Here is a 26950-nt window from a genome sequence, read left to right as displayed (position 1 = left end):
GCTGTTGCTGGTGGCTAGTGTGACAACGGCAACAGCAACAACAGCCAATGGCTCGGTGCTGCGACTCGTTTTCGGTGTGGAGCTCGGAGCAGAGCTCCTGGGCAGCGTCGAGCCACTCTGGAGTTCAGCTGCCAGCATTTTTGTGGTTAGCTGAACTTGTTTCTGTTGTTGTAATTGTTGTTTATTAGCAACAAGTTTTGCATTTTGATTTTCCTCTTTGCCCGAGCCAGAGGCCCCACAGCAGTTCGCCGCATGTCGCATTGTTTGGCCGTGAGTCAACTCCGGAGCGGGGATACTTGCTCGCCATGGGTGTGACTCTTAAAAGAAGGAATAAGACCCGATGCCAGCGACTGTCTGGCTGAAACATTCAAATGATCCCCGTGTGATTCAGCAAATACCTCAAAGCAAACCCCGAAACGGAATAGGCAGAAGTCGGCGAGCGATTTGGAAACTGGGTAAATAAGGCCATGCACCTTCTTCGATCGGCGGAGTACAACAAATCTTGGCGGCAATAAGCCACAGCGTCACGATCTCATCGGCAAATGGTAAAAAACGAAATCGAAACGAGGAAAGACAACAGAGCGAGGGAAGAAAGAAAAGAAAACGTCTCGAGAAACCAGCTCTCCAGAGACCACAGCGAAGATGCTCGACCTGGAGGTGGAGACGGAGACGGAGATTCTGCTCGTCGAGAGTTAAAAACTCACTCAGCCAGTAGAAATTGAATTGATGTTGGATGCTGACTTGGGCTGGGATATACGCAAACCGGATTCGAGCCTGGGCCCCAAGGCGCAGGGTACCTATATTTATAAATAGCCACGGCTGTCCGATACACAGTGAAATCTTCTCTAGCGGCGAGTGGGAAAACCAGAGGGTCAGTCCCGAGACAGGTAGCCCGAGTTCATTAGGTTGGTGCTGGGGGTGGAAAAACGCAGCTGGACAAGTGAGAGCTGCTCTTTTCCCGGGAAGCGACCCCGATTAGCCACGATTTTTACCTACCCTGCAGTCGGTGGCTTCCAAAATCCAATGGGTCCCGCTGGTGGTGTTGGTGCCTCGCTGCATACGTGTTGAGTAAATTCCAATATGTGGTCTGGACTGCCTCACGTATCTTGCAGATACTCGGGCTCAGATGCGATACTGGTTTTGGGTTCTCGTGAGGTTGTGGCAGTGGAGTGGTATCGACGACGGCGATGCCCCGATGAGTAATCCCGGCGAAAGGGTAAACACTGGCACTTTTCACGCGGAATGTACACCGCTACTTCATTCTCGCACGGGCTAGAACACCTTTGCTCGCTGCTCGGTTTTGTCAGCCATAAAACACTGCCGCGAGACGAATCACAAGAACACTTTGTACGTGTACACCTCGGAAAAAACTACCTGGCGCGAAGCGTGCGCCGTAAAACTAAAGACAAACACTGAGCTGCTGCTGCCGTTGCCGTTGCTGGCGGTGTTGTTTTCAAAACGCGGTCCGCTTACGTTCCGCTCGCGTCTCTCGATCTCGATCGCTCGCACCTGGGCACGTCCACCTGCGCACAGAGCAAGAAACTATATGGAGGCAGTAGAGGCACCAACTGCTCGGCCGGTGGCTGCCGCCGACGCCGGTGTTTGAAGGTGTGGGGAGAAAACCAGCTGTTCGAACTTGTGCGAGGGACCAGCAACAGCAATAGGACGCAACCGCCGCAAAAGCTGGGTGCGAAAGAGGGGTTGTTTTCGAGACTTAAGGCGGGTTTCTACCAAAAACATCCAAAAAATGAGTTTCTAAACGAAATTTCATCCGGATTTGTTTTAATGTTGATGGAAATGAGAAATCTTTTAATACATTTTGCTTGAAATAAATTGTTGCATGTCTCCACTTGAAATGGTTTTCACCTCACTTGGTTTGACGTGACGTCACGAGGCTCGACGCAAGGTTTGACGTGACGTCACGAGGCTCGACGTCAACCCATACAATCACGTATTCTCTCTCTAAAATAGGTATTATTTTTTTTACAGATTTTAAAAATTAATTTTGTCTATATTTAAATATAGTACAGCTTAAGGCCGATGAAATCAAATTTTAGCTGAACATACTCGATATATCTATCGATTTTTTCCTATTTCTTAAAATCATTGAGTGATATTTTTAACACAGCAAGTATGATCAATACGATATCTTTTCCAAATTTAACAACCCTGGCAACTCTGATACAGCAGCAGCGGCAGTGGCGGCTCGAGCAGCACTTCTTTGCTGACACTACGTTGAAAACAGGTTTTCGAAACGCTGCTCACGTTGCTGCGGCGACCCACACAGATGCAATGTTGCCGCGACATGTTGCCAGTGCGGCCGCAGCATGCAACATTCTGCCGGCAGTGCGCGGGCGTTTGTTGTTGCCGGCTTTTTGGCTGTTATTGCTGGTCGTTGGCACTGCCCACACCCCTTGTATCACTCTGCAGGGTAGTTCGCCTGCCTCCGCTTAGCATCTGCTGCAGGGGCATACCGAGTTCGGGGTTCGGGGTGGGGAGGATTATTAAATTTACGTACAAACAAGGACTAAAATCGATTCCCTCACGTTTGTTTTATTTATTAGTTCTGACGGCATGGCTTTAACGGTTTCCAGACTTTTTATATCCCCTAGCAAAGCTATCAAACACGGTGATTGCTGTTGGAAGAACTACCTTAGCTATCTATTGAAGTCTGGAAACTGATTATATGTTAAATCGATAAAGTAACCAATCTGATATATAAGAAAAAGGCACAGAACTCTGGAGTTACTTTCTTTAATTTGAGAAAACCTCTTGAAGACAAATAAAATTTTTATAAAGATACATACTAACTAACTTCGATAAAAAAAAACTTAACAATTTGTATGATCCACACAGTGAGAGTTACAATAATTCTTTAAACAGCATTGGAAAATATTACATATATATTTGGTCTATAAATTTGTGAAGCGCAAAAACCACAAAGGGGGTCTTAAATAAATATAAACTGATATTTTTATTTAGGATATACTTTCATATATATCTTCTTTATAAAATTGTAGGCCCATATATAATTTCATATTAAACGTAACGAAATATACTTACCAATTCGATAAGTTATTGGAGTTCTTTGCAATCTCTAGAAACAGATACCTTTACAGTATCTAGCAGTCGGGGTCGGCCCTTCGGGTTTCAAAGTTGTTATTTTCCAAGCAGTGCTACATCCGTTTCGTATTTACACTGAACGAACACAATGAATGCGCTTATTTGTCCCTCCTCGCCGCCCCTCGAGATGAAGCCGCCTGCCTGGCGCTAAATATTTGATGAAGCTGCAAAAGGCAGACAGCGAGAGGAAAGATACGGATACCAGATACGGACCTCCAGATACAGATGCAGGCCCAGATAGAGATGGCTTGATGCATAGACAGGCTGTCTGCCAGCTACTTCGTCAGTTGTAGCTTTCCGCTTTTCATTTGCCAAATGCAAAATGGATGTTCATCTCGGACGTGTTTGCTCTCGACTGTCAGCCGCTCGACGCAGTGGGAGTTTGGGTCGCAGGGAGGCGGGTCAAAGGTTATGATGGTTTTGTACCCCTTGTCATTTACCTCATTTGCACTTGAGAATCTATTTCGGCCTGCGGTGGGCTACGAATGCCGTTTTTATTTGTTTACACTGACCTTTCCCTGGAGCACTTGGAAAAATGTCAAGATAGTTTTAACTTGGATTTTGTGCGCATAGTAAGAAGAGTTAAATATATTTTCGAATTGGCTAAGGCTCTACGTAAATGTATTCGTCTATGAAAACACTTTTTGTACATTTTTCTTTCAAATAAAGTTATATACGTGTAAAGCTATAACGACCTTGAAGTATTTCATTTATTATCTTAGTTAGTTTTTAAATATTAATGAGTTATGATAGATACAATTGTTAAAATGACCACCATAAAACTCAAGAATGATTTTAAATCTGTTAAAAATATAACATTTATCAAGATAGATATTAAAATACGGATTTTTAGTGCATACTTTCAGGCGTAATTTCTGGTGTTCTTGAAATACCTATGTATAAATATTTTGAAAATTTTGAACATTCCCTCCTTATTTTTTCGAGTACATGCATTCCCTAACTAGTTGTTGCTGTTGACTTTGCCAGCGTTTATCTTATCTGAGGAGATGTCGTCGCCGGATGATGATAGTACAGACATCGCCTTTGCATTTGTCTTCACCTCTTTGCCTCTGTACCTGCACGGCCTCCTCCCCCGAGAAGCCTCCATTATCCATGGCATATGTATGAATTGCTGGTGTGGCTGTTGGGCACATGTCTTGGCATTTCCATTTCCATTTGCATTTTCAACAATTGTCAATTGCGGAGGACGCACTGCAGCACTGCGCCGGCAAGGGGCATTTGCATATGTAAGAGTGTGACGAGAGTACGTAACATTTGTCTGCGCAACGACAAGCTCACTTTGATGCCATCAAAGCCGCCCCCGACTACCAGGAGAGGCAACACAACATCAACAACAACTACTAGAAACTTGGCAAAGTTTGTGTACATCCATTTCGTCTGGCTTTTGTTTGCCCCCGACGGTTGTGTGTGTGTGTGTGTATTGTGTACAATTTGCATAAAACCCTAAGCGAATTTATTTAAAAAGCAACTTTATTTCTCTGCCGGAGCCCTGGTCATCCTCATCCGCTTTAAGTTCGCACCCGAACCCGAGAACTCATCTCCCTGACAGTCATTACACATTGGAGGACCAGCCTGGCCTTTGAGCAGCAGGTGCAGCTGCATATTCATGGGGCAACCCAAACCTAGGCTCAAAACCCAAGACCCAGTTGGAGACCGAGGCCAGTGCTCATCGCCTCTTCATTCCGCTGGGCAAAAGTTTTCAGCCAGACGAGGAGGGTGGGAGTGACCCCGTCCGTCGCCCGCCAAATGAACTTTAGTTAAATGCTAATAGTTAAAGTCGCTTTGAGCGCAGTTTTTAGTCGGAGTTGCGGAGTAAATACGGTTGGTGGGTAAACAGGATGTGGTGCCTGCACCTGGCAGCCGGAAGGGGAAGTGCCAGAGGTGTGATCTCCAGCCAGGCACCACTTGACAAAGTGTAACGGCCCAACTCTGCTCCCAAACTAAATGCTGACTGTGTGGTGCAGGCTAATCCCGAGGCTGTTTATATCTCAGGGGTGTTTACTGGATCTCGGTAATGATTCTTTTCCATTTCAGCACCCTGTTAACTGCATATTCCTTTGGGGATTTGTAAACTAGCCTTTATAAGTGACGCCTTAAATTGTAATTAGGTATCCTAAAAACAAACCATTATCCTCACTAAATGTAAGATATAAGGATATCGCTTTATAAAAACATCGCTATAGACACAGGAAATTAATAAAATGGGAGTATCAACTAGTCAGGATACACAAAATACAAAAAAACAACTTTAGAAGAATAGTGTTCTATTCTATGGGTGAAATAGTTCAAAAAAATCAAAATGAATTATAAACACTTTGTTTATAGTTTTTAATGTCATTTAAGTTCACAACTCAATCTACATACTTACACTTCTTCACTCGGTTTTTGAACACTTTTGTACTAAGCCGCACCTACAAGTCCTCTAAAATTTCACAGTGAATTGAGTTCGTGAATCAAAAGCCAATCCCAAAATAACCAACTGTGAGCCATGGGGAAGAGATCGCAGCGGAGCAGCGTGCTCATGGTCTGCGTGGGTTCGTAGCCTCCTTTTAACACATATCCCTGAAATTTTCGTAATTAATATGCAAATGCACTGCGCCCCCAGGCAACCTTTGCCGCTCCCCAATCGCCGAGGCTGTGATGCGTGACGTGGTGGCGAGGGCGGGCCTGCAGGGGGAGTGGCACGTGGAGAGCGCCGGGATCGAGGGATGGCACTGCGGCTGCAGGCCGGATGAGCGGGCTCTGAAAGTCCTGGCCAGAAACAACATCAAGTACTGTGGCCATGCCAGAGTCCTGACCCCAGAGGATTTCCTCGAGTTCGACTACATCTTCGGCATGGATCGCAGTAACTTGGCCGCCTTGAAGCAAATGGCTCCCGATTTTGCCACAGCCAAGGTTCTCCTGCTGGGGGACTTTGGACTAAAGCCGGACGAGCGCATCATTGAAGATCCCTATTATGTAAGCCTTTTAAATTAGGAGAAACTGGAATTATCTTTAATAACAGGTATTCAAATGTTTTCCTAGAGTTAGGAGTAGGATTTTCTGGTTAGGAATAAATAAAATTAAGTGGGCTTAATAAATATATTAAACGTCATTTTAGTTTAAAAGACAAAGCACACAGATTTCTAGGTTATACTATTAAAATTGCATAGTGAAATTTAATCTAACCCTAGCCCTAAAAACTTACTTATTCTTCTTAAATTTCTAAAAAAGCGAACATTATAAATGAATTATAAGGCTACAAAAACAAAATGTAAAACTACTTTCTAATTTCAAGTTTAAGATTAAGAATTCTATGTTTTCTCATTAAGTGTTATTTGTTAATTGTAAGTGTTGCACCTTATACATATAAGTACTAAGAAATATCTGAATAGATAACCAGCCGAAAGCCCCAGCAGCTATGGCTGTCATCACTACTGTTGCTTAGTTTTTATAAGTAAGCCTTTAGTGTACAAATATATAAATAAATAAATAATTTATAACTACAGAAAATTATTTAAAAATAATTTTCATTAATGTGACAAACATTCTTGTAATCCTTAAAAATAATTGTTGGTTACTCCAGGAATATTTTTGTAAGAACTAATATTGCGCACAGAAAAATGTTTAATCAATCAAGTAATAACAATAAGAACTATATATTAATGATCATTGGTTCCAATTAAAATATGTGATAAGTTCTCTATTTTGGATACCTATTATTTTAAAAAAGGAATACTTTGTTTGTTAGCAATAACATAACAATACAACTTTTTTCTACGTTAGGATATTGGCGAAGCATCCTTCGAGAAAATTTACCAGCAATGCAATACTGCTTGCCAGAATTTCCTGAGGCAGGCGCGCCTTAAGCAGATTATGTAAAGCAAGCCCTGTGACCGCTCGAGGGTTAAGCCTTCCGGCATGCAACAGCTGATTGCCCGCGTTGCCAACCAGCGACTACCTGCGTCTCCCAGGGCTGCAAAATTCGGAACCCTCGCTCACCAGCCGGAAAGTCAACACACAAAATTGTTTGTAAGCCTGTGTAAATTGCCTTAAGATGGTGAAGAAAGTGCTAATGATCTGTTTGGGTAATAAATGACAGCCCCTTAAATACTATATTAAGTAATAGAGTTACCTTTGACCTTTCAGGCAACATCTGCCGATCACCCATTGCGGAGGTGGTGATGGTGGACACACTGGAGAAGGCCAAGGTCAAGGACGTGGAGGTGGACAGTGCGGCCATTGGGGGCTGGCACGTGGGCAACCGGGCCGATCCCAGGGCCATCAGCACTCTGGAGAAGCACGGTCTCAAGTGCACCCACATTGTGCGGCAGATCCGAAAGCAGGACTTCTCGGACTTCGACTACATCTTCGGCATGGACGAGGACAACATGAGCGACCTGAGGCGCCAGGCACCCAAGGGTTCAAAGGCCGAGCTCCTAATGCTCGGCGATTTTGGGCTGGACAAAAAGAACCGCATCATCGAGGATCCCTACTACGTAAGATACTTTTATCATCTTGGGGAAATTTCTTCGTTTATCTTCAATATCCATAGATATCATTAATGCTTTGATAGTAGCGGGGGCTTAGATAGAGTTGGACAGGATCAGATGGATAAATAGTTTTACTAGACCCTTAAATTTATTAATTTAATTAATTTATGAAGATATTGATGTTACAGATTGGGAAAAGTACGTCAAGCGACGCAAAGTTAAACAATAATGCGATAATTGATAAATATAAAAACAATGAACCTATACATATAGTATGGAAAAGTTGTAAATGTCCAATAATCTGTCATAAAAAAAAGTGGGATACTTATCACTAGCCTATACAGATTAAAATAAATAATAACTATACAATTTGGTTTGAAACTAACATATGACCATATTTTTATCTTTCAGGAGCGTGGAGCAGAGGGCTTTGAGACCGCCTACCAGCAGTGCGTCGTGGCCTGTGCCGCCTTCATGAAGGAACGCCTGCAAAAGTAAATGATTTGTAAAGATTTTGTGATATAGGTAAACCAATAAAGCTGAATAAAAACGTGAACCGGTTTATATATTATTAAATGAATCAGCTGCATTACTCATCGGAACTTGCAGTTCCCAGCATTTCCCTGAGCATGAAGGTTCTATTCGTATGCATTGGTAAGCGTCACCAAATGAAAATAAAATAAAATAATACGAAACTATATACCTTCTTTCAGGAAACACCTGCCGCTCTCCAATGGCCGAGGCCATATTGAAGCATTTAGTACTGAAGCATAATCTCCAGGATTGGTACGTGGACAGCGCTGGCCTTAGAGATTGGAATGTGGGTTTGGAGCCCCAGGCCCGTGGCCAACTCTTGCTAAAACAACATGGTCTTAAAACGAACCACTTGGGGCGCCTGGTACAAAGCAAAATATTTAAGTCCTCACCATCTTGTTATATTTATCTCATATCGCTTAGATAGTGCCCCAAGACTTTTACGACTATGATTACATATTCGCTATGGACAATAGCAACCTGAGTGAACTTCAGCAAATGGCAACTAGGCTTAGTCCCAGCCCAAAGTGCAATATTCTCTTGCTGGGTAGCTATATTGGACGCAAGGAGGATGAGATAATCCAGGACCCATATTTTGTAAATTGAATGATGGGAATTTTGTAGTGCTTTACAATAATTGTCTTTGTTTTCACAGAGTCAAGGCATGGGAGGTTTTAATACAGCATATCTGCAGATTCTGGAAAGCTGCGAGCGTTTTGTGGAAAACTATCAGATGGAAAATAAAATTTAATATTTAATAACCATATTTAATTTGTATTGTTTTTAAGCGTTAAGCTAGATTCCCGACTTTGTTCCGCCTCCGTCACAAAAGACTTATGAATCCCTAACAACCCATTTCAATATCAGTGTATTACGTTATCGTTGTACATCTCGAGCATCTCGAGCATCTGCCAGTGATATAATCGAACGGCTTGCAAATAAGTCAAGTGACCATCGTTGCATGACACCTCGGGGACGTCGAGGACCACGATTTGGACGTTATTCTTATTTATTTTAATAAATATTTTTGATTTTTTTTATTTATTTATATACTGTCTTAGAATACGCTGCCTTCAAGCACTTTGTCTATGAACCGCGACCAGCTGAGCTCTAGTATTTTGAAAGCCCGGGTCTGTTCCTCCTCCGTCAGTGTGGAATACCTCACTGAGTTCCACACCAGAGTCTTGAGGATCCTTAAGCCAGCATTGTTCGGCGCCAGACTCATGATGGCATAGTAGAAGTCGTAGCTCAGGCCCTTGGCATTCCAGAACCCAGGATCATCGTTGCATATCACCACGGGTACGTCGAGGGCCAGATACTGAGCACCCGGATGATTACGCAGATCCCAGACCAGGTGGAGCACTTGATTCGAAATGGGGCTGACCTCGACGGCGATCTGGCGCGACTTGACGGCATTCAGTAGGATCGGATGCTTGGCCAGAGCATAACCATGGCCAATGCGGGTGGTGTTGAGCAACAGGGCATCCAGCAGATTGATGTCGGTGGAGGCACCGAACCAGTCTGGAAGGAACCTTTGAGCTTTAGGGAACCTTTGATGACAACTCCACTTACTGGTCTCTCCTCCGTGCAGAAAAAGGCGAGATGTGGGCGGCAGTTCCCTCAGGGCGGGCAGCAGGGTGTAAAGAGGTTTTCCCTTGTCTTCCTGACCCACCAAGTCGAATCCAACCACAAAGTGGGGCAAGGCTTGGCTGTAAAAAGTATGTGAAAGTGCATTTCTTAAATATTTCCATTTACTCACTGCAGCTGCTTAAATTCCTCGACGGCTTCTTTAAGCTTATCCATTTCGTATCCCCTGTAAACGGCCACAATGACTTTAAAGCCCAAAAAGTCGGGGTGCAGCTTAACGAACTTGTCATTTATATTGTACAATTCGCGTATTGTACGCTCTCGGGGAAAAGTACGTCCACTAGCGTCGTACAGCTAGGGGAAAAAAGTTATGAATTTAAAAAATCTGAATAAATAGTATACATATAAAAAATATTAATTAATTATTTCCTTATTTGTCATATGTCTCTGTTGGGGAAAACCCCATTTTTTTCAGAGAGTAATTATCATTCCATAAAAAATTGGCAGGAAACGATTAAGAAATAAGATTGCAGCTACAAAACAAGAAAGGAAGTTAACTTTGGCAAGCCGAAGTTTGTATACCCTTACAGTTATAAGAAATAATTAACGTTAGTAACACCATGGGGAATCTTTAAGGGATGTTGCTAGCTTCAGTGATATTAAAAAAAATTATTTCATCATTTATCTGACCGTTTCTTTGACAGCTATATGTTAGAGTCGTCCGATTTTTATAAATTTTAATTCAAACTTCCTAAAAATATACAAAATGATATAAATACCGATGTTATAAGATAATATGTCAAAAAACACCGAAGCTATAATTTGTTATATATTATTTTCCCACCTACTTTTCGATCCTTCCTATGACAGCTATATGTCATAGTCATCCGATTTTGATATAATTTAATTCGAAATTCAGAACTAATTATAAAATGTTATTTCCAAGCGTATGAGGTTATATGATAAATAACACCAAAGATATAATTTTTTCATATTATTTTGAAACCAGTTTTCCGATCGTTCCTATGCCAGCTATATGATAGTCGTGTGATTTTGACCAGAACTAATTAGAAAATGTTATTTCCAAGCGTATATGTTAAAAAACACCAAAAATATCATTTTTTTCCGATCATTCCTATGGTAAGATAAGTTGTTCAATCTGGCTGGTTCCGACTTATATACTACCTTCTATAGGAAGAAGACTTTAGGGAAAGTTTCAGCCCGATAGCTTCAAAACTAAGAAACTAGTTTGCGCAGAAGCCGACGGACGGACAGGCGGACAGACGGACATTCGACTCGTCCAGTGATGCTAATAAAGTATATATGTACTATGATGCATACTTCTGACTGAAATCAATATACCCTCTGCAAGGGTATACAAATGCATCCGAAACTATATCTTATATAACTTATCTAGTCATAAGCATATATTAAAAAAACCTTTACTTACCGTTTTGCAACTAGTGCGAATCTCCGCGTACATCACGTTATCGTTGTAAAGTTCCTCGAGCATCTGCCAGTGGTATGCTCGAAAGGCTGGCAAATAAGTTATGGCATCGCCGAGCACATCGAACATGTCCTGAAACCTATCCCACACCTGGGTAATGGTGGGGTACTCCACTGTAAGATCAAAACATTGGCTATTTGGATATACTATAGCAGAAGGATATTCACCACTTACGCTCTGGAACTGGAGTGTACAAGTTGATCAGGCGTTCGAAATTCCTATCGTAGACCCTGGGGTCCAGGGAGTTGCGTCGCTCATCAGAAACCCGTACGTACTGCGACTGGCACTCGTGCTCCCTTGGTGTCCTCCGGAAGGTCAGGACACTTCGACCTGTGGCTGTGGTGCAGCGCAGCAGGCCAGGCATATATGACAAATCGTCCACCACCCACTTCGAACTCACCGAGGCGGAGTTATGCAGATGGAGCACAGATCCCTTGGGCATCTTCTGAAGGAAGCGAAAGATAGCACTCCGGTCGATCAGGGGCTTGGCCTTAAAGAAATGTAAGGCGGCTGCATTCTGCTCCGCATTCCTGAATCCTTGCGCCAGCTCTCCGAGCTTGTACTCCATGAATATGTCGTCCACCTTGGCCTCCTGGGTGTTCAGATACGTGTGTCCTCCAGTCATGAGCTCCTCCTCCGCCGTGAGAACAGCCTGGCGAGCTTGTTCGTAGCCTAAGGATATGGAATAATTTATAATTTTGTGATCTCTTGGCTGGCAGGTGCCTGGACTATAACTTATATTAGTATATTAAGTTTTATGTATAGACGCACGAAGGATAGACAAATAATTAGGAACCCTATAAAGATTCTAAAACTGAAGGATTAATTCGATATATACTTAGGGCGGCTTGCGCCTGTATCTGAAGTCGTGAAATCAGTGTCACTAGCAAAAACAGCCTTATCCTCGTCATGTTAAAGTCCTTCAACTGCTTTCCCGATTGATTTGACAGTCCTGTCCAGCTGCTAATGAGTTTACTATCCAAATATTGACTCGACTGCGGCTCGTTGACTTGCTATTATTGACTCGGAAATTCGGGTGATTTCGGGTGTTTTCTCTTTTCGCGACCGCTCGCCACAAGTGCCCGGATAGAACTGTGGATACCATCGCCGAAAGCGGGTGTTCAAACTGTGGGTGTGCAACCCAAGAAAGCAAAAACAAACTATAATTTTGATAAAATCATGCGGCGAAGCTTGCTCATTAAAAGATTATACCAGAGGTGGAGCCGGGGCCACCAGCCCCTGCGACTCTTAACGGTTGACAATGCTCCCGGGCTCGGAATTGCCGAAACAATTTCATTCTAGTAGCTGGATTGTTTGGGTATCTTTTTTATATATCTGACTGATTGGGTGCCTACCGCGCATATTAAGTGATTTAAAATGACGGAGGCGCGCGCGCTGGCCGCTCGCTGATTTTTAACCATTTGAATTTTTCTATTTTGGCAAATTTTCACTGACGCTGACGGACGCGGTTGTTGGTTTCTAACAGCACACGACGATGGAATTACAAGTTCCTCGAGCCCCCAGCCCTATAAAGGGGTCTGGAAGCTTATGACAATTACAGCAATTACAGATGTGTCAATTATCCCCGCTTGCACACCAAAAAGTTTGTTGACAGATGCCCTTTGTATTATACATTTTGTAATGTGATGTTTGTTTTGTTTCGTTCTAAATTGGAGATTGTAGCTTCGAAAACAGTGTATTGCCATGCAGAACAGTTTGTCATTGCTAAGTCAAAATTACTTACAAATTTTTACAAGAAAGTTAAATTCGACAGGCCGACGTTTGTATACCCTAGTCAAAAAACACGTAAGCTATAATTTGTTTCATATAATTTTCCCCATCAATTTTCCTATGGATCCTAAGGCATTTATGTGACATGATTGCCCTATTTTGATAAAATTACATTTTAAATTCAGCATTATCATTATTATTTTTATTATTTATATAGAAAAGATATAAATTTATAGAATTTGTTTTCCGATTATTCTTATGGGACTATATAGAGATAAAGTTATATAGCTATCCGATCCGGCTGGTTTCGTCTTATATGCAAAAGAAAGAAGACTTTCAGAAAAGCTTCAGCCAGATAGCTTTAAAACTGAGAGACTAGTTTGCGTAGAAACGGACGGACAGACGGGCGGACAGACGCACATGGCTATACCTTATGTTGTCGGAATCGCCTCCTTCACTGCGTTTCAAGCTTCTGACCCTCTGCAAAGGTATACAAGTCATGTACACAAATATATATTTAAATATTTTATGTAATGCATCAGAGTTTTGATGAGTTAGGCATTTATATAGTATATAGTTATGCAGTAGCTAATTTAGCCTTCTGATAATGATCGATGGTCTGACGCCCAATTTTACTTTGTAAACAATATGCTAAAATATGCAGACAAGCGCATTGCAAACATTGTATTCCAGGAGATTTCTCTTTTATGATCGATGGCCTGATGCCCCCATTTCACGTTCAATGTCAAGTATAATTTCGGTGGGTAAACAGAACCAATTGGGTTTGTCAACAATATGCAAAAATATATACCCACGAACCCACTGTATTTACATTTTATGTACACAAATATAGCTGATAGCAGCATAAATGCCCGGCTTTGGCGTTCCCGTAGATCCGCTATACATCTAAAAAATTCAAATAATATATTATTTTGGGCTAGAGACTTATTTATAGACTGAATGGTGTTTGCGTAGGGCATTTTGGCACTGACCAGCTACGTCACGAAATTTATTGCAAATTGGCCGAGGGGCCAGTGTCAACGAAAGTGCCAACCGGGGGCATCCAAACATTTCGCGCCCCATTCCAGAGCGGGCTAATCCCCGTCATTGAACCACTGCACCAGATGTCGCTGCTCCCACAGCGACCAAGATCATGATCAGCGTGGAAATTGCACAAGCCGTATACGGGTCAGTTTTTCGAGCGGGAGGCACTATCAGTTGGCTTACGATCGCCAAGGGACGCGGATCACAAAAGTACGGCGTATATTCTGAAAACGGAACTCAGATTACTGGAAGGCAATGGTGCTACTGGAAGTGTTGGTCGCCTGCGTTTTACTAGGCAGGCTCCAGGCCGCCGACCCACGTAAGTCCCGGAGGATCTTACGGCTGTCCAGTTCCTAGTTTTCATCGAGAGATTTATAATATTTTTATATTACAGAGATCTATAATATAATTATTATTACAGTGTTTTATGAAATCCGACTTATAAACGCTATTTAGCGTTAAAACAGCTTAAAAACGTAGTTAAACTAATTGAAGCTACCTAATTTTTGAGTGCTTTTTATGGAAGTGGAACAACTACATAAATTTTGTTTTGACTTTATTCTGCTTATTTTACTTCATTAAAACTTATCAAAAAATCAAATGTGTGAGCAAAAACACAAACATTATCAATGTAGTTAAATTCCAAAAGCAAAATAAGAAAAACAAGCTAAATGAGATGAGTAATACTATATGTTTTCTACAATCAAAGCTTATAATGGTTTTTAATAGAAATATTTTTGATAGCAGATTAAAAAAATAAAAGTGTAAATGTTTTCTTACCTGCACCTAAAAAATATAAAAAAATACACCCAGAATCAATAACATTTTCACTTCCCGCAGCCTATGAGACTTTGCGGGAGCAGATTATGGAGGCGGAGCGGGCGGCCTCCCTGGGGGGCAGCATCTGGCTGTCGTCCGACGAGGAGAAGGTCAACAACATCCTGATGAACGCCAAGCGGGCGGAGATCGCCGAGGGCCTCAAGACGCCAGAGAAGTACGCCCCGGCGATGCACTTCTTCCAGGGCAGGCAATACGTTCGCCAGAGCGAGGTCTTCCGGATGATCCAGAAGCTGCCGAAGGGTGCCTTCCTGCACGGACATAACACAGGGATGGTGACCTCCCGCTGGATCATCCAGAACCTGACCACCACCAACAACCTGTACACCTGCCGCAATGTGGATGGTCTCCTGGTGTTCACCTACGATCAGTCTGGGTGCCACAGCGAGGTGCAGAACGTGTGCACCGAGCGGATTAATGCCGAGGATCGGGGCAAGTACGAGCGCCAGCTGGAGAAGCACATCAATATGCACGGACCTAGGCCGGAAGGTGAGGTGGTATATTTTTATTTACCCCAACTTTAACTGGCATATTGATTATCCAGCCCTCTTGCCGAACCGCAAAAAGATTTGGGAGCGCTTTGAGAACATCTTCACCACAGTGGATCGGCTCTACAAATACCGACCGACCTACTGTGCCTATCACAAGCGCCTGCTGGAGGAGCTGTGTGAGGATAACATCATCTATGCTGAGATCAGAGCCTCCCTGTCGCCTGTAAGTGTTATTATCAGGGAACCAGTAATCGGTTGCCACCAAAAAACATGTAATCCTTCGGCCAATTTGGTGTCAATCGTCTTTCAGCTCTACGACGACCATAATCGCACTCTTAGTACTTTGGAGGTGGCCAACGAGCTGGAACGGATTGTGGAGGAGTTCAAGGCCAAGCACCATGACTTCGTGGGTGTCAAGGTGATATATGCCAAGCGTAATAAGGCCTCTGAAGAGGAGATGTTGAAGCGCATTACCACTTTTAAGCAACTACAGTAAGTAAACCTTGTTACTAATTTTGTACTTAGTTATATATTACATTTTTTATAGTCATGCGAAGCCAAACTTTGTTATTGGTTTCGATCTGATTGGTCAGGAGGACACAGGGGATCCGCTGAACAAGTACATCAACCAGCTTTCCGATCTCCCCAGCACGGCCAACTACTTCTTCCACGCCGGCGAGACAAGTAAGTAACCATGATGATATCATCCTTCGTTAATAATAGAACCCAAACATCAGATTGGAATGGGCGGACGGACTGGAACATGATGGACGCCATTCTGCTGAACACAAAGCGCATTGGGCACGCCTTCGCCCTGCCCAAGCACCCGCAGCTGTGGTCCACCATCAAGAAGCGCAACATCGCCATCGAGGTGAATCCCATTTCCAACCAAGTTCTGGGCTTCGTTTGGGATCTGCGCAATCACCCGGCCAGCTTCCTGATAGCGGAGAACTTCCCCATCGTTATATCCTCCGATGATCCGGGTGTCTGGGGTGCCAAGGGCCTTAGTTACGACTTCTACTACGCCTTCATGGCCTTGGCTCCGGCAGAAGCGGACCTGCGATTCCTCAAGCAGCTGGCCCTGAACTCCATCAAATACGCAGTGCTCACCTCGGATGAGCGGCGCAAGATCAATCGGGTGTTCCAGCGCAAGTGGCAGGAGTTTATTGCAAATATCTTGAATTCAAAGTTTTGAGATAATACAAAAGTCACTAGTCTAGTTCTACGTGTAATACTGGGACCTATCTCTTGAGTCATATGATCTTTGTCGGGGTCTTCCCATATAAATAGTAATTTACGAATCTAAATGGCGTTGGGGGCAAACCATCCGTGGAGGCACTTGGGAACGGGTCCGTTGGTGTGGAAATCACAACGACCCAACTCGGTCATGGTCTTGGCGCACAGCACAATCAGGCCCACGTAGGCATCGTTGAGGCCACCGCCTATAACCATAGAGGCCAGGATGACACCATCGTCCTCGGATTGGGGATCTGGTGAGGGCACAAAGATGGGCTCACTGGGATACACGTTGTCCTCGCACCAGGTGAGACAGGTTTTCTTCCAGGCATCCACTTTGATGAGCTGTAAAGATATGTGTTAATAATCTCATAAGGTTAATAATAAGACCCAAAAACAAGACAAGGTGAAACGTTGTCAGTTTAAGAGTTTGTCTTCTCACTTTCTCAAAAACGTTTTTTCAAGGCATATGTTCTTGAATTTGTTTTTCAAGAAGAGGCAATCAATATTGTGTCGCAACAATCTTGACTTATTTATGGGATTAAGAAATCGGTGGTTTACTTCCAAGTACTTACAGTTCCCGGGTTCTCTGCATCCACATCCGAGCTGATGGCGTAGAAATATCGGTAGTTCTTGCCCATATGCCGTTCGTAAAAGATCCTGGGCGTCTCACAGCCCCAATCACAGAGCATTTCTGGACGCAGGAAGATTTCACCGGTACCCTGGAAGGCCTCAGCCTGGCTGCCCTCCAGTGTCACCAGGTTAATCAGATTCTCCTCATCGTAGCGACCCTTTTTGGCATCTCTCTTGGGGCTCTCCTCCCCAGGATTACCCTGCTTGCCATTGGTGGGCATGTAGGTAATATCCGAAAACTGCGAAACCGAGTGCTTCATGGTCCGGGAAACCGGAGGAGAACTTAGACCAGCCAGGGAGAACGACTTGACCAAATCCCTTTTTCCAGAACTCTGGGCCTTGGGGATCGTGCCCAGGGGCAGCACGAATCTCAAGGGTCGTCCCCGGAAGAGGGTAGCATAATTGGGATTCGTCTGCATATTGGCAATGGACTCCAGGTACATGCAGTTGATCATCTCGGGATTCCGGTAGCTGCAAATGTCCACCACCACATGGCCGTCCTGCTCGAAGCAGTTGATGATGTGCAGGTAGAAGAAGGCCTCCGATTCGTAGGTCTGCACCAGCTTCCCTGACACCCTGTCTATGAGGTGAAAGAGCGTCGGTCGATCCTCAAACCACTTGAGGCAAGCCGATAGATTCTGGCCATGTAGCTGGGCTTTTATGTACTCCGGCAGGGAAACGGACAGCGGCTGTTCCACAATCACAAAGAAGTGATCCGTCAAGCCGAAGGTGTGCATGTAGCCGGGGTGCAGCTTCCATCGACAGGGCAGCGTGGCCACCACATGAGCATCCTCGAACATCTGCCGACCGTTTGGAAAACAGAGGATGGTGTAGGCCGGTCCAGACCTGGTCATCGTGGTGCCCAGGTTGTACACGGTGCCGCTGGGCATGACGTGCGGATGCGAGGTGTGGTTCACCACGCCCACAAAGTCCGTGGTGCAGATTCGCGCCTCGGTGGCCAAGGTACAGGGGTTTATTCTGAAATAATAAACATTATATATTATTAAATATTAATATTAATAAAATAATACTAAACTTACCGATGCATAAAAGGAGTCTCGGTGAACGTGTAATACTGATCCCCAAAGGGGTAGATGGAAATCATCGAGTTGTCCGTCCCACTATCCGGTCGAAATATGGCCGCAAATCTGTCGAAGATTGAGTGGCAGGGATCCGGGACAGCTGCCGTCCCAAACTCAGTGACAACAATCCGTTGTGCTGAACGATTCTTCCGCAGGGTTTCCGTGTCCACAAATCGATTCTGGTAGGTAACCCGTCCATTCTTAATGGCAAATCGATGCAGCAGCGCCGAGCAGTCGAAGAGGTGGCCAAAGGTCATGTCGCCCACCTTCCAGCTGCCGGGTCCATTCCTCAGCAGACTGCCGCTTATCCACCGCGGGATATGTCCACTGTGGTGACCCTCGATGGGGTCCACTATCTCCCGCTCGCAGGATCGCAGCCACACATCCGAGGAGCAGTTGGGGTAGTGGCGTCCATCGGCATCCAGCCGCTCCGATTGGGGATCATTGAGCTGGTCATCGTATTTCACCTGCAAGAGAAGACGGATTGGTCTTAACGCTTTTGGCCGCCTTGATTAAACCCCTAAGCCAGCCGTGGATTAGCAGCCGTGGATTAGCAGGGATTATCCAGTCGGCCAGTGGGCTGATTTCCCACATTCCAAACATTTCATCAGCTGGAATCGTTCTCAAGGACCTCGACTTGGGTCTCGACTACAGTATTTACTGATAAAAAGTCGATGGTTTTATTTAAGAATTTTAAAAAGGTGTTGAAAAACTCTATAAAAATATCTGGAATATTCTAAATTCTGGTAAGTAATTAAATATTATCAAGCAAGTTGGAAAGTTTCTAACAGAAATATTTAATATGCCTCGTAAATTATTAGGTAATTAAACCCGAAAAAGGTATATTAAAAATGTCGGTCTTATGTTTTTTAATCAAATTATTTCTTTTTTGCTTTCAAAAATCACTTTTTTTAACCGGTAATAACCCCTAGGTTTCATTTGAAATTCTGTCAGCAAGCTTTCGGTAAGTTTTGGAAGCCTTGGTAAAATTTTTAAAAATTCTTTAGTTTGAAATTAAGTCCCCACGTGGATGACTTGTCCATCAACCGACCGCAAAGAAGTCGCGCATAAAGCTCTTGAACACGCCGGCCGCCATTGCGCGGATTTTCCAAGTGTGAGTCGGGGATCTCCTTGGGCAGTCAGTCCAAGCTGTATGATGCAATAGTAGTAGACCAGACCGAAACCGAAACCGAGTTCACGTGGTCGGTCCGCTTGCAATGAGAACCAAATGACAACTGGCAAGTGCTCCACGGGGCTGGCACCTAGTCACTTTGGGTAGGGGATGGATAGTTTTACGTGGATGGGCCATGTGGACGGCGGAGGCGGCCAATTGGCAACCGCCCGGCATTATTCATAATTTTGATTGACAGTCGACGTGGCCACGCCGGTGGACTACGTCCATTGACGACAGACTGAGACCCATTGCAATGGGCCTGGGGCAAAGACAAGTGGCTCAGCATTTTTGCCGCTTCGGCGAGCCACCATATTTCCAGCGGGGTTTGAGTGCTCTAGAGGGTGTTCTATATGTGTAGCAGCAGCTAGCCAACATTCTGTGGTGGGCACCCACCTCGAACAGGGAAATCTAATACACCCCACTGACTGACTTTTGCGACTGACCTTGCTGCGAAGTAACTGGGTATCTTGTATCTCCCGCAGAAACAGAAGCCAAACAGATAGGAGAACGGGTCCCCAACAAGATGATGAAGTAAGTACCGACTTAACCTAAGCTCTTAATCTGCTTGTGGATTGCGGTTGCACGCCCCCAGCACAGACTTAAGTTCACGATCAAATCAATTACGGCTCTGGGGCACGCATGGGTCTATTGCTTTTTATTCAGATGGGTGGAAGTTCATATATGGCTGAGCAGGTGCACTATTCTCAAACGCTGCCGCTTCTTGGGGTAATAAATTGGGTTCAATTTTTAATCTGAAGCAGCTGTGGCTAGAAACATTAATTGATGCCTTTTAAAGCTTTGGGAATATATAAAGGGTTTATAATTGCTCACTAATCAATGCCCATACTTTGAGTGAGTAAATGTTTATTTAAACACAAAAATCTATTAATAAAAAATAGTTCAATTTTTGTTTCCCATTATTTTCTCTATAAAATTGTTCAGTTCGTGTAATAATATTTTAAGTTTACGTTGAATTCTGACCCATTTTAGTATGAGAATTACAGCTAATCATAAGTGTTGTTTTCTTACAATAATTTAAAAATATGGATTTATTTTTTGGACATTTAATCTTAAAAAAATTAATCTATTTAAGTTTTACCAAGTTCTTTTATTTTTTATTTTCCTCCTGAGCAATAAAGCATTTGGTAAAACTTAAAAAGTTAATTTGTTCAAAGTTTCAAAAAATATATTTAAATGATTTGTTTTCCATTTTTGATTGCAAAATAAACTATTTAGATTATATGCTTTTAATATAAAACAAAACCAATTAAAGTAACGGTCGTTGGTGGTTTAAAAATAATTACCGTTGACAACCAGTTGCAAACACTGTTAAGTGTTGGAAAACGCGCAGGGCACAGCTGACGGCTGACAGTGACCAAAATAGAACGACGCAAAAACTGGACAAAACCGAATTCACCTGTGATTCGGTGGCTATTTGGCGTCCTACTGACCCCGTTTAACCCGTGATCCCCGCCAGCTTCAGCGATTCGCAAGGCTTGGAGTTCAGCGCGTTCCACGGCGCCCAGGAATGTGACCAGGCATCCGCGTTCGGCGGCGACTTCGACTTTGGCCACTCCTGCTTCACCCACTACGGCTGCCCCAGCGACATGAGCGACGGGACAGGCCGTGGACGAGGTCGGCCCTCCGCCAGGGTCAGCTCCACCGCCAGCAGGATCCCCCGGTGCGCCCAGAGCCCACGCCAAACGCCGCCCGTGGCCCACTCGCCCAGGCCAAACTACTCCTTTCGCCCCATCTTCCACGAGAGGAGCAACCACGAGGACGACCAGGTGCTCACCCAGCAGTTGTGGAAGCTGGCCCGCAAGTCGGGCACCCTGAATCTGTCCAACAAGGCTTTGGCCAGAGGTGAGTCCACAGGGCGGAAGTAATGAGGCAGTCAAAACTCTGTAACTCGAACTTTGAGAAGCCGTTACACAAATTATTCAAATTTTTTCGTTATTTCGTTGGGAACCCTACTTTAATGTTCCCTTTATAGGAAAGATTTCTTTGAATTATTAAATATCATTATATAAATATGTATAATAGGACCCATTTTAAGGATTTCTAACGAATTTTTAGGGATGCCTTAATCATACAAAAATTTAATGTCGATTTATGATCAATGGTTTATAAGGGCATTAACCTATTAATATTTCATTTATTTGATTTAAAAGCTAAATTTAGATTTTAAAGCAAAACAAACTATAAACAAGCCTTGGCTAAATGATATAAAATCTCAAACGATTCGAGTCGCAGAGTTTCGACTATCTTTTCCCACTGAAAAGTAGCTAGCTACATACCTTGAGGGACTTGTAAGCAGTGGTGACCCAGGAGCAACTGCGTCGCTGGAAGTCCAAGGTCAGTCCCGGCATGACTCGGGAGGGGTGTCATCACCAGTGGAGCCCCGGCCTCGTCGACAGCAGCGCCTTGTGGTTCCAGTTCATGTGAGGCAATAGCGATAGTGATCGCGAACTTGACCTTGGAGGCAGCTGAAAAAGGCGGAGAACATATTTGCCGCTTCACTGGCCAGCATCCGCGCCGCGAGACGATCCATAAAGGTGCTCCAGGGGTGCGTCCACCAACCAGTCATCGCTCGGTTCAATCAGCCAAGTGAGCTGAACGAGATCGGTTGTGTGACTGCATCCTACTAACCAATCTACCAAGATTGCGTCCTCCAGGAGACAGCTCACCTCGTTCTGCATGTGCGGTCCCTATCCGCGGAGGCGACGCTACTACCAGATCCGCGAATTCCAGATGGCCTCCTCGGCGGACGAGCTGGAGAGCGAGGATCCGGACGATGAGCTGGAGCTGGACGATGACCCTGAGCCTCCGTCCCGCGTTGAAGACTGTAGTGTAGTGATTCTCCAAGCTCAGCGTTCTCTAATTGATTCCAAATCGTATCTTTCCAGTGCCCGAACGTCTCTATGACATCAACGAGGCGGACGCGGAAAGCAAGGCCGCGAACCTGGAACAACTGACGATCAAGGAGGAGGACGCCTGGTGGAACCAAGTGCCATTAAACAACCTAGACCTGAGCTCCAATACTCTAACGCACATATCCCCCAAGATCGAGAACCTGCAGTCGCTGACCGTTCTCACGGTATGGCATTATTATTTAACCGCAGTTTTGACAATGTCATTAACCATACGTTTTAGCTGCACGATAATGCTTTGGTGGAGCTGCCTTCGGAAATCGGGAAACTGGAAAAGCTGATGCGCCTCAATGTGAGCCACAACAAACTCAGCCAGCTGCCCCGTTCGATCTACAGTCTGCCGGAGCTGCGACACCTGAACATTTCGTACAATGAGTTCAACGAAATCGATCCGGACATTAGTGATCTTCACATGCTCGAGTTTCTGGTGAGTTATCCTAAAGATACTGTACCTCCCCAAAAAAATATATATGTATAGACTACCAATAACACTAAAATCTTATCCTAATGAGAATACGGAACTATGAATAGAATAACTTATTAAAGGAAATATTATCCTATTTTTAATATAATTTAAAGCACTTCCCGGCTACATTTTAACATTTTAAAAAGTAATTTTTAGATTTAGTTATAAGCATAAGTTTGGTTGTGGCGTCTTATCTGACTAATACCATCGATATATTCTCCCTTAACCAACTGCTTGCTAACCCAATTGTAACGAAAGGACGGCGGGCATAACAACATCCAGTCCCTGCCCGGTGGCATTGGGTTCCTGGTGCGTCTAACTGCGCTCCTGTTGCCCTACAATCACATCAAGGAACTGCCCCCCGATCTTGTTAACATGCGCTGTAAGTGCTGGTCTTCCTCAGATACTTGCTAATCTAAGTTTAACAACAACGTTTAGCTCTGCAAAAGATTGATCTGATGCAAAATGACCTGACCAGCTTGCCGGAAGATATGGGTCTACTGAGGAAGCTGGAATGCCTTTACCTGCAGCACAACGATATTCTGGAGCTGCCCGAGTTCGAGGGAAATGAGACCCTAAGCGAACTGCATGCCAGCAATAATTTTATAAAGGTCAGTTAAAACTAAAAGCCCCATTTTTTATATTATTCATTAACACCCATTTCAGACCATACCCAAAGCCATGTGCAGCAACTTGCCACACTTAAAGATACTCGATCTAAGGGACAACAAGATAACAGAGCTGCCCGACGAGCTGTGCCTGCTGCGCAATCTGAACCGCCTGGATGTGTCCAACAATACGATCAGTGTGCTGCCGAACACCCTGTCCTCTTTGGCCCACCTGATCAGCCTGCAGGTGGAGGGGAATCCCATAAAGACCATCCGGCGCGACATTCTGCAGTGTGGAACGGCTAGGATTCTGAAGACGCTGCACGAGAGAGCGCTGGCCAAGGCCAAGGAGGAGGGTGGTGGCTCCGATAGCGCCTCCACGTTGCCCGGCATCAGTGTGACGCGTTTGCGTGGTGGCCAATCGGACGCTGCGGATATGCCCGGCAACTTCCCGGATAGGTATGCATAGAGAGCTTTTCTTTCAGACAGCGCAGCACATTGATCACCGCCGCAGCAGCTATCACCAACAACAACATCAGCAGGACGGGTTCCAATATCAGTGTCCATATTCATGTCATCAGCAAATGCAGCAGCACTGTTGTGTGTACGAGCCGCTCAGGAATTGCCGGGAATACGATCGCCAAACCCAGGGGCACATTTATGAGCCCGAGAGCTACCAGCAGCAGCATCCAATGGGCAACATGAGATCCCTTTTCGTGCAACAGCAGCAGCAGCGAGTAGAGAGTCCCCATCGAAACTACTTTATGTGCCAGCAGCAGCAACTTACGCAGTTTTCCTACGGGCAGCATGATTCCTCTCACCTAGCTGTCAATCCACGTTGGATGTAGTGTATCACCAAGTTCCAAAATTTACACAAATCGTCTTAATTGCATCGTCTAGTTTCTGGCAATCTGAATGCTTACTTTAATCTTTCCTCCATTCTTTAGATACAAATTACGTCATACACGTACATTAGCTGTCAACCTGGAGGAACTCACTCAGGTGCCCGACCAGGTGTTCCAGATTGCCAGAGATGAAGGAGTGCATGTGGTGGACTTCGCGCGCAACCAGCTGAGCACCTTGCCCAACGGGTAGGCTATAAGGAATCCACTGGATCCCACGGACTTTTGCTGTAATGCTCGATTACTTTCAGACTGCAGCTCATGCATGATCTGGTCTCGGAGCTGGTTCTGTCCAACAATCTCATCGGTTATGTGCCACAGTTTATCTCCCAGTTTACACGTATTTCTTACCTGAATTTGTCCAACAATCTGTTGAATGACCTGCCCAACGAGTTCGGTGTCCTGAACTCTCTGCGTGAACTCAACATTGCCAACAATCGGTGAGTCTGAGTTGATCTTATTTACATATTGTAATATCTTTTAGGATCACTTTAATCCCTCTATTACTCTGTCTTCTATCTTCTTTAAATTCCAGTTTCCAGTTCATTCCCAACTGCGTGTACGAGTTGCAAGGTCTGGAGATCCTCATTGCCAGCGAAAACCACATTAAAACGTTGAATGTTTCGGGTCTGCAGAGCATGCCACGTCTGAGTACATTGGATTTGCGCAATAATGATATTGACACAGTGCCGCCCACATTGGGAAATCTGACCAACATAACGTGAGAATCCTGTTAAAACATAATGCGTCTACGACTAAATGTATTCCCCCTCTTAATACAACAGCCACTTGGAACTGATCGGCAATCCTTTTCGTCAGCCCCGCCATCAGATCCTGATGAAGGGCACCGATGCCATCATGTCATACCTGCGGGATCGCATACCCACATAGAAGAGCAACCAACACCGCGTTTGTGCGAAACACTTCACTAGCAATATGTTTATTTTGAGGAAAAGCTTAATGGAAATTAGTATAGATTCCCCTGACCATGTCCGCACACAATCCACCTACTAGTCTGCGTTGTATGTGGACATGGACAGGAGGAGACGAGACAAGTACAAGTACACACCCTGTGCATCCACCAAACGAACTAGTCTGCATGTCGCAATACCTTACGCACGTTGTTAATTCTGGCTGCAATAAATGGGAAAAGTAGAGAATACTGTGTGTCCTGCCTTTCACTTCTGTTCCACCACTTCGCTGCGCAGGCGCTTGGCAAGATTGCGCCTGAGTTGGAGCGCTGCGTTCTCCTCGGCCTCCAGGGGAGCTGGCATCGAGAGCTCCTTGGTCTGGCCGCCGTTCTCCAGCAGCTGCTGGGCCACCAAAGCGGAGCTGGGACGTGCTCCCTCAGGAGCATGCGGAGTGCCGCGGGACATGGTCTCCTGCAGTTGCTTGGCCCGCGTCTGCTTCTTGATCTCCACGATCTTGTCGCGTTGCTGGCGCAGGTACTCCTGCCGCGAGACCACATCGCTGGGATCTACGTGATCCTCCTGCTCGAAGAAAAGGTTCAGCCGCTGGAACTTGTCGTTAACCAGTTCGATATTGGGCTCCTGCTCCGGAGTAAGAGCCGCTTCCGGACTCTCCAGTTCGTCGGCCACCGTCTTGGCTATCAGCTGCTCCACCTCGGAGGCGGTGTCACTGCGGAAAGTATTACATATTGGGACATATTTGAGCCAAATTAGGAATAAGATGGTCAACGTAATGTTTATGAAACAGATTACGGAAAAACATTTTTTGAGTTTTAGGTTAAAGAATCATATAAAGACCACATAGCTAAACCATAAAATGAGTGTAATAAATATATATAAAAACTTGTCGGCACACTGCGAAAATCAAACAGAATTTTTTCCCGCAATTGCATAAGGGGCCTTATGGTAACCACCCGTAACCCACCCTGGATCCGAGCTCGCGTCCGCACTGCGGTCATCCCCCTCGTCGGCGGTACTTTGGGCTAATTGATTTTTCTCGATGAGATCCAGGGCCTGTAGCTGCAGCTCCACGTTACGTTGCGTCATCATGCGTATGAAAATCTTCAGGTCGTTGGCGGCCCATATCTGAAAGATGCCATCTGGGGGACCCTGCTGCGTTTGAAACTGAGCCTTCACTTACCTGCTGGAACAGGACTTGGTGAAACTGGAAGGGATTCTCGCCCTGCCCCTGCTGCCGACCCTCGAGGCAGGCCATTTCAAACTGCTCCGGAGATATCTGCATCTCCTCCATAAAGCTGCCCAGCATGTAGTCCACCAGGTTCTTGTACTCCTCGTGGATCTGTAGTATATCTGGATTGTTCTCATCCATCGGGAGGTTGGGATCGAAGACTGCACCAAATCCTTGGGTTATTGACGACTCCCTTGTCAGAATGGGTGCTCACCTAGGGACTTTTGCTCGATGAACGTCTGGAGAGGAGCATTCCAGATGGGGCCGTGCAGAAAGCACACCAGCGAATCGAAAACCCAGGAGTCTTCCACCGACATTTTGGTTACAGCTCAAAGAAGTGACTAAACCGAAAAGTTTAGTCAACATTTTGCTGGAAACATTTGTTTGGTCCTTGAGTCGGTTGCCATGACAGCGA

The 26950-nt window shown here is 44.8% G+C and overlaps 9 protein-coding genes across 16 annotated transcripts in view; 5 read left to right on the top strand and 4 right to left on the bottom strand.

Moving 5' to 3' along the window:
• The window catches only part of LOC108031438 (uncharacterized), a 52229-nt gene extending 50679 nt beyond the window's left edge, over positions 1–1550 (bottom strand). Inside the window, exon 1 of one of the 2 annotated variants that reach the window (XM_050889457.1) lies at positions 997–1550. The gene's annotated coding sequence lies outside the window, so the exon portion shown is untranslated. The remainder of the gene's footprint in view (positions 1–996) is intronic. The other variant, XM_050889456.1, reaches the window with a different exon arrangement.
• Positions 1551–5481: 3931 nt separating this feature from the next.
• LOC108031107 (low molecular weight phosphotyrosine protein phosphatase 2) lies at positions 5482–7058 on the top strand. The gene is made up of 3 exons (XM_017104317.3): positions 5482–5678; positions 5750–6102; positions 6910–7058. The coding sequence occupies exons 1-3, from the start codon at positions 5633–5635 to the stop codon at positions 7003–7005; spliced, it is 495 nt and encodes a 164-aa protein (XP_016959806.1). The 5' UTR covers positions 5482–5632; the 3' UTR covers positions 7006–7058.
• Positions 7042–8172, top strand: LOC108031108 (low molecular weight phosphotyrosine protein phosphatase 1). Its single transcript, XM_017104318.3, has 3 exons — positions 7042–7211; positions 7273–7622; positions 8028–8172. Exons 1-3 carry the CDS (start codon positions 7181–7183, stop codon positions 8112–8114), a joined length of 468 nt encoding a protein of 155 aa, XP_016959807.1. The 5' UTR covers positions 7042–7180; the 3' UTR covers positions 8115–8172.
• LOC108030975 (low molecular weight phosphotyrosine protein phosphatase 1) lies at positions 8162–8916 on the top strand. 2 transcript variants are annotated; one of them, XM_017104175.3, is made up of 4 exons: positions 8162–8270; positions 8330–8514; positions 8574–8747; positions 8806–8916. In XM_017104175.3, exons 1-4 carry the CDS (start codon positions 8192–8194, stop codon positions 8899–8901), a joined length of 534 nt encoding a protein of 177 aa, XP_016959664.3. In that variant the 5' UTR covers positions 8162–8191; the 3' UTR covers positions 8902–8916. The 2 variants fall into 2 exon arrangements, with proteins under 2 accessions (XP_016959664.3, XP_043951563.2); XM_044095628.2 differs by lacking the exon at positions 8806–8916 and having other exon boundaries at positions 8578–8689.
• Positions 8917–9050: 134 nt separating this feature from the next.
• LOC108031134 (adenosine deaminase 2) lies at positions 9051–12352 on the bottom strand. The gene is made up of 6 exons (XM_017104348.3): positions 12083–12352; positions 11419–11916; positions 11188–11357; positions 9910–10091; positions 9723–9859; positions 9051–9671 (listed from the first exon to the last, which is right to left on the bottom strand). Exons 1-6 carry the CDS (start codon positions 12153–12155, stop codon positions 9208–9210), a joined length of 1524 nt encoding a protein of 507 aa, XP_016959837.1. The 5' UTR covers positions 12156–12352; the 3' UTR covers positions 9051–9207.
• A 1829-nt stretch (positions 12353–14181) lies between these two features.
• LOC108032018 (adenosine deaminase 2) lies at positions 14182–16566 on the top strand. The gene is made up of 6 exons (XM_017105824.3): positions 14182–14338; positions 14860–15345; positions 15401–15570; positions 15658–15839; positions 15895–16031; positions 16085–16566. Exons 1-6 carry the CDS (start codon positions 14275–14277, stop codon positions 16540–16542), a joined length of 1497 nt encoding a protein of 498 aa, XP_016961313.1. The 5' UTR covers positions 14182–14274; the 3' UTR covers positions 16543–16566.
• Positions 16489–19507, bottom strand: LOC108032017 (carotenoid isomerooxygenase). The gene is made up of 4 exons (XM_017105823.3): positions 19350–19507; positions 18257–18765; positions 17159–18194; positions 16489–16928 (listed from the first exon to the last, which is right to left on the bottom strand). The coding sequence occupies exons 1-4, from the start codon at positions 19392–19394 to the stop codon at positions 16650–16652; spliced, it is 1869 nt and encodes a 622-aa protein (XP_016961312.1). The 5' UTR covers positions 19395–19507; the 3' UTR covers positions 16489–16649.
• Positions 19248–25540, top strand: LOC108031506 (leucine-rich repeat-containing protein 40). Of its 6 annotated transcripts, none has more exons than XM_017105013.3 (13): positions 19248–19412; positions 19955–20003; positions 20950–21335; positions 22379–22569; positions 22626–22829; positions 23127–23250; positions 23307–23479; positions 23535–23935; positions 23994–24320; positions 24424–24567; positions 24630–24818; positions 24914–25099; positions 25164–25540. In XM_017105013.3, the coding sequence occupies exons 2-13, from the start codon at positions 19996–19998 to the stop codon at positions 25267–25269; spliced, it is 2439 nt and encodes an 812-aa protein (XP_016960502.2). In that variant the 5' UTR covers positions 19248–19412; positions 19955–19995; the 3' UTR covers positions 25270–25540. The 6 variants fall into 6 exon arrangements, with proteins under 6 accessions (XP_016960502.2, XP_050745283.1, XP_016960500.2 ...); XM_050889326.1 differs by having other exon boundaries at positions 23991–24320; XM_017105011.3 differs by lacking the exon at positions 23994–24320 and having other exon boundaries at positions 19250–19412.
• Positions 25541–25545: 5 nt separating this feature from the next.
• On the bottom strand, positions 25546–26930 carry LOC108031507 (cilia- and flagella-associated protein 36). The gene is made up of 4 exons (XM_017105016.3): positions 26750–26930; positions 26488–26696; positions 26272–26432; positions 25546–26016 (listed from the first exon to the last, which is right to left on the bottom strand). Exons 1-4 carry the CDS (start codon positions 26850–26852, stop codon positions 25557–25559), a joined length of 933 nt encoding a protein of 310 aa, XP_016960505.1. The 5' UTR covers positions 26853–26930; the 3' UTR covers positions 25546–25556.
• Between the last annotated feature and the right edge of the window lie 20 nt (positions 26931–26950).

This window comes from Drosophila biarmipes, chromosome 3R, assembly GCF_025231255.1.
Source record: "Drosophila biarmipes strain raj3 chromosome 3R, RU_DBia_V1.1, whole genome shotgun sequence".
Lineage (NCBI taxonomy): Eukaryota > Metazoa > Arthropoda > Insecta > Diptera > Drosophilidae > Drosophila > Drosophila biarmipes.
Note: the sequence above shows the minus strand (reverse complement) of the source record. Positions and strands in the feature narration are given on the sequence as shown.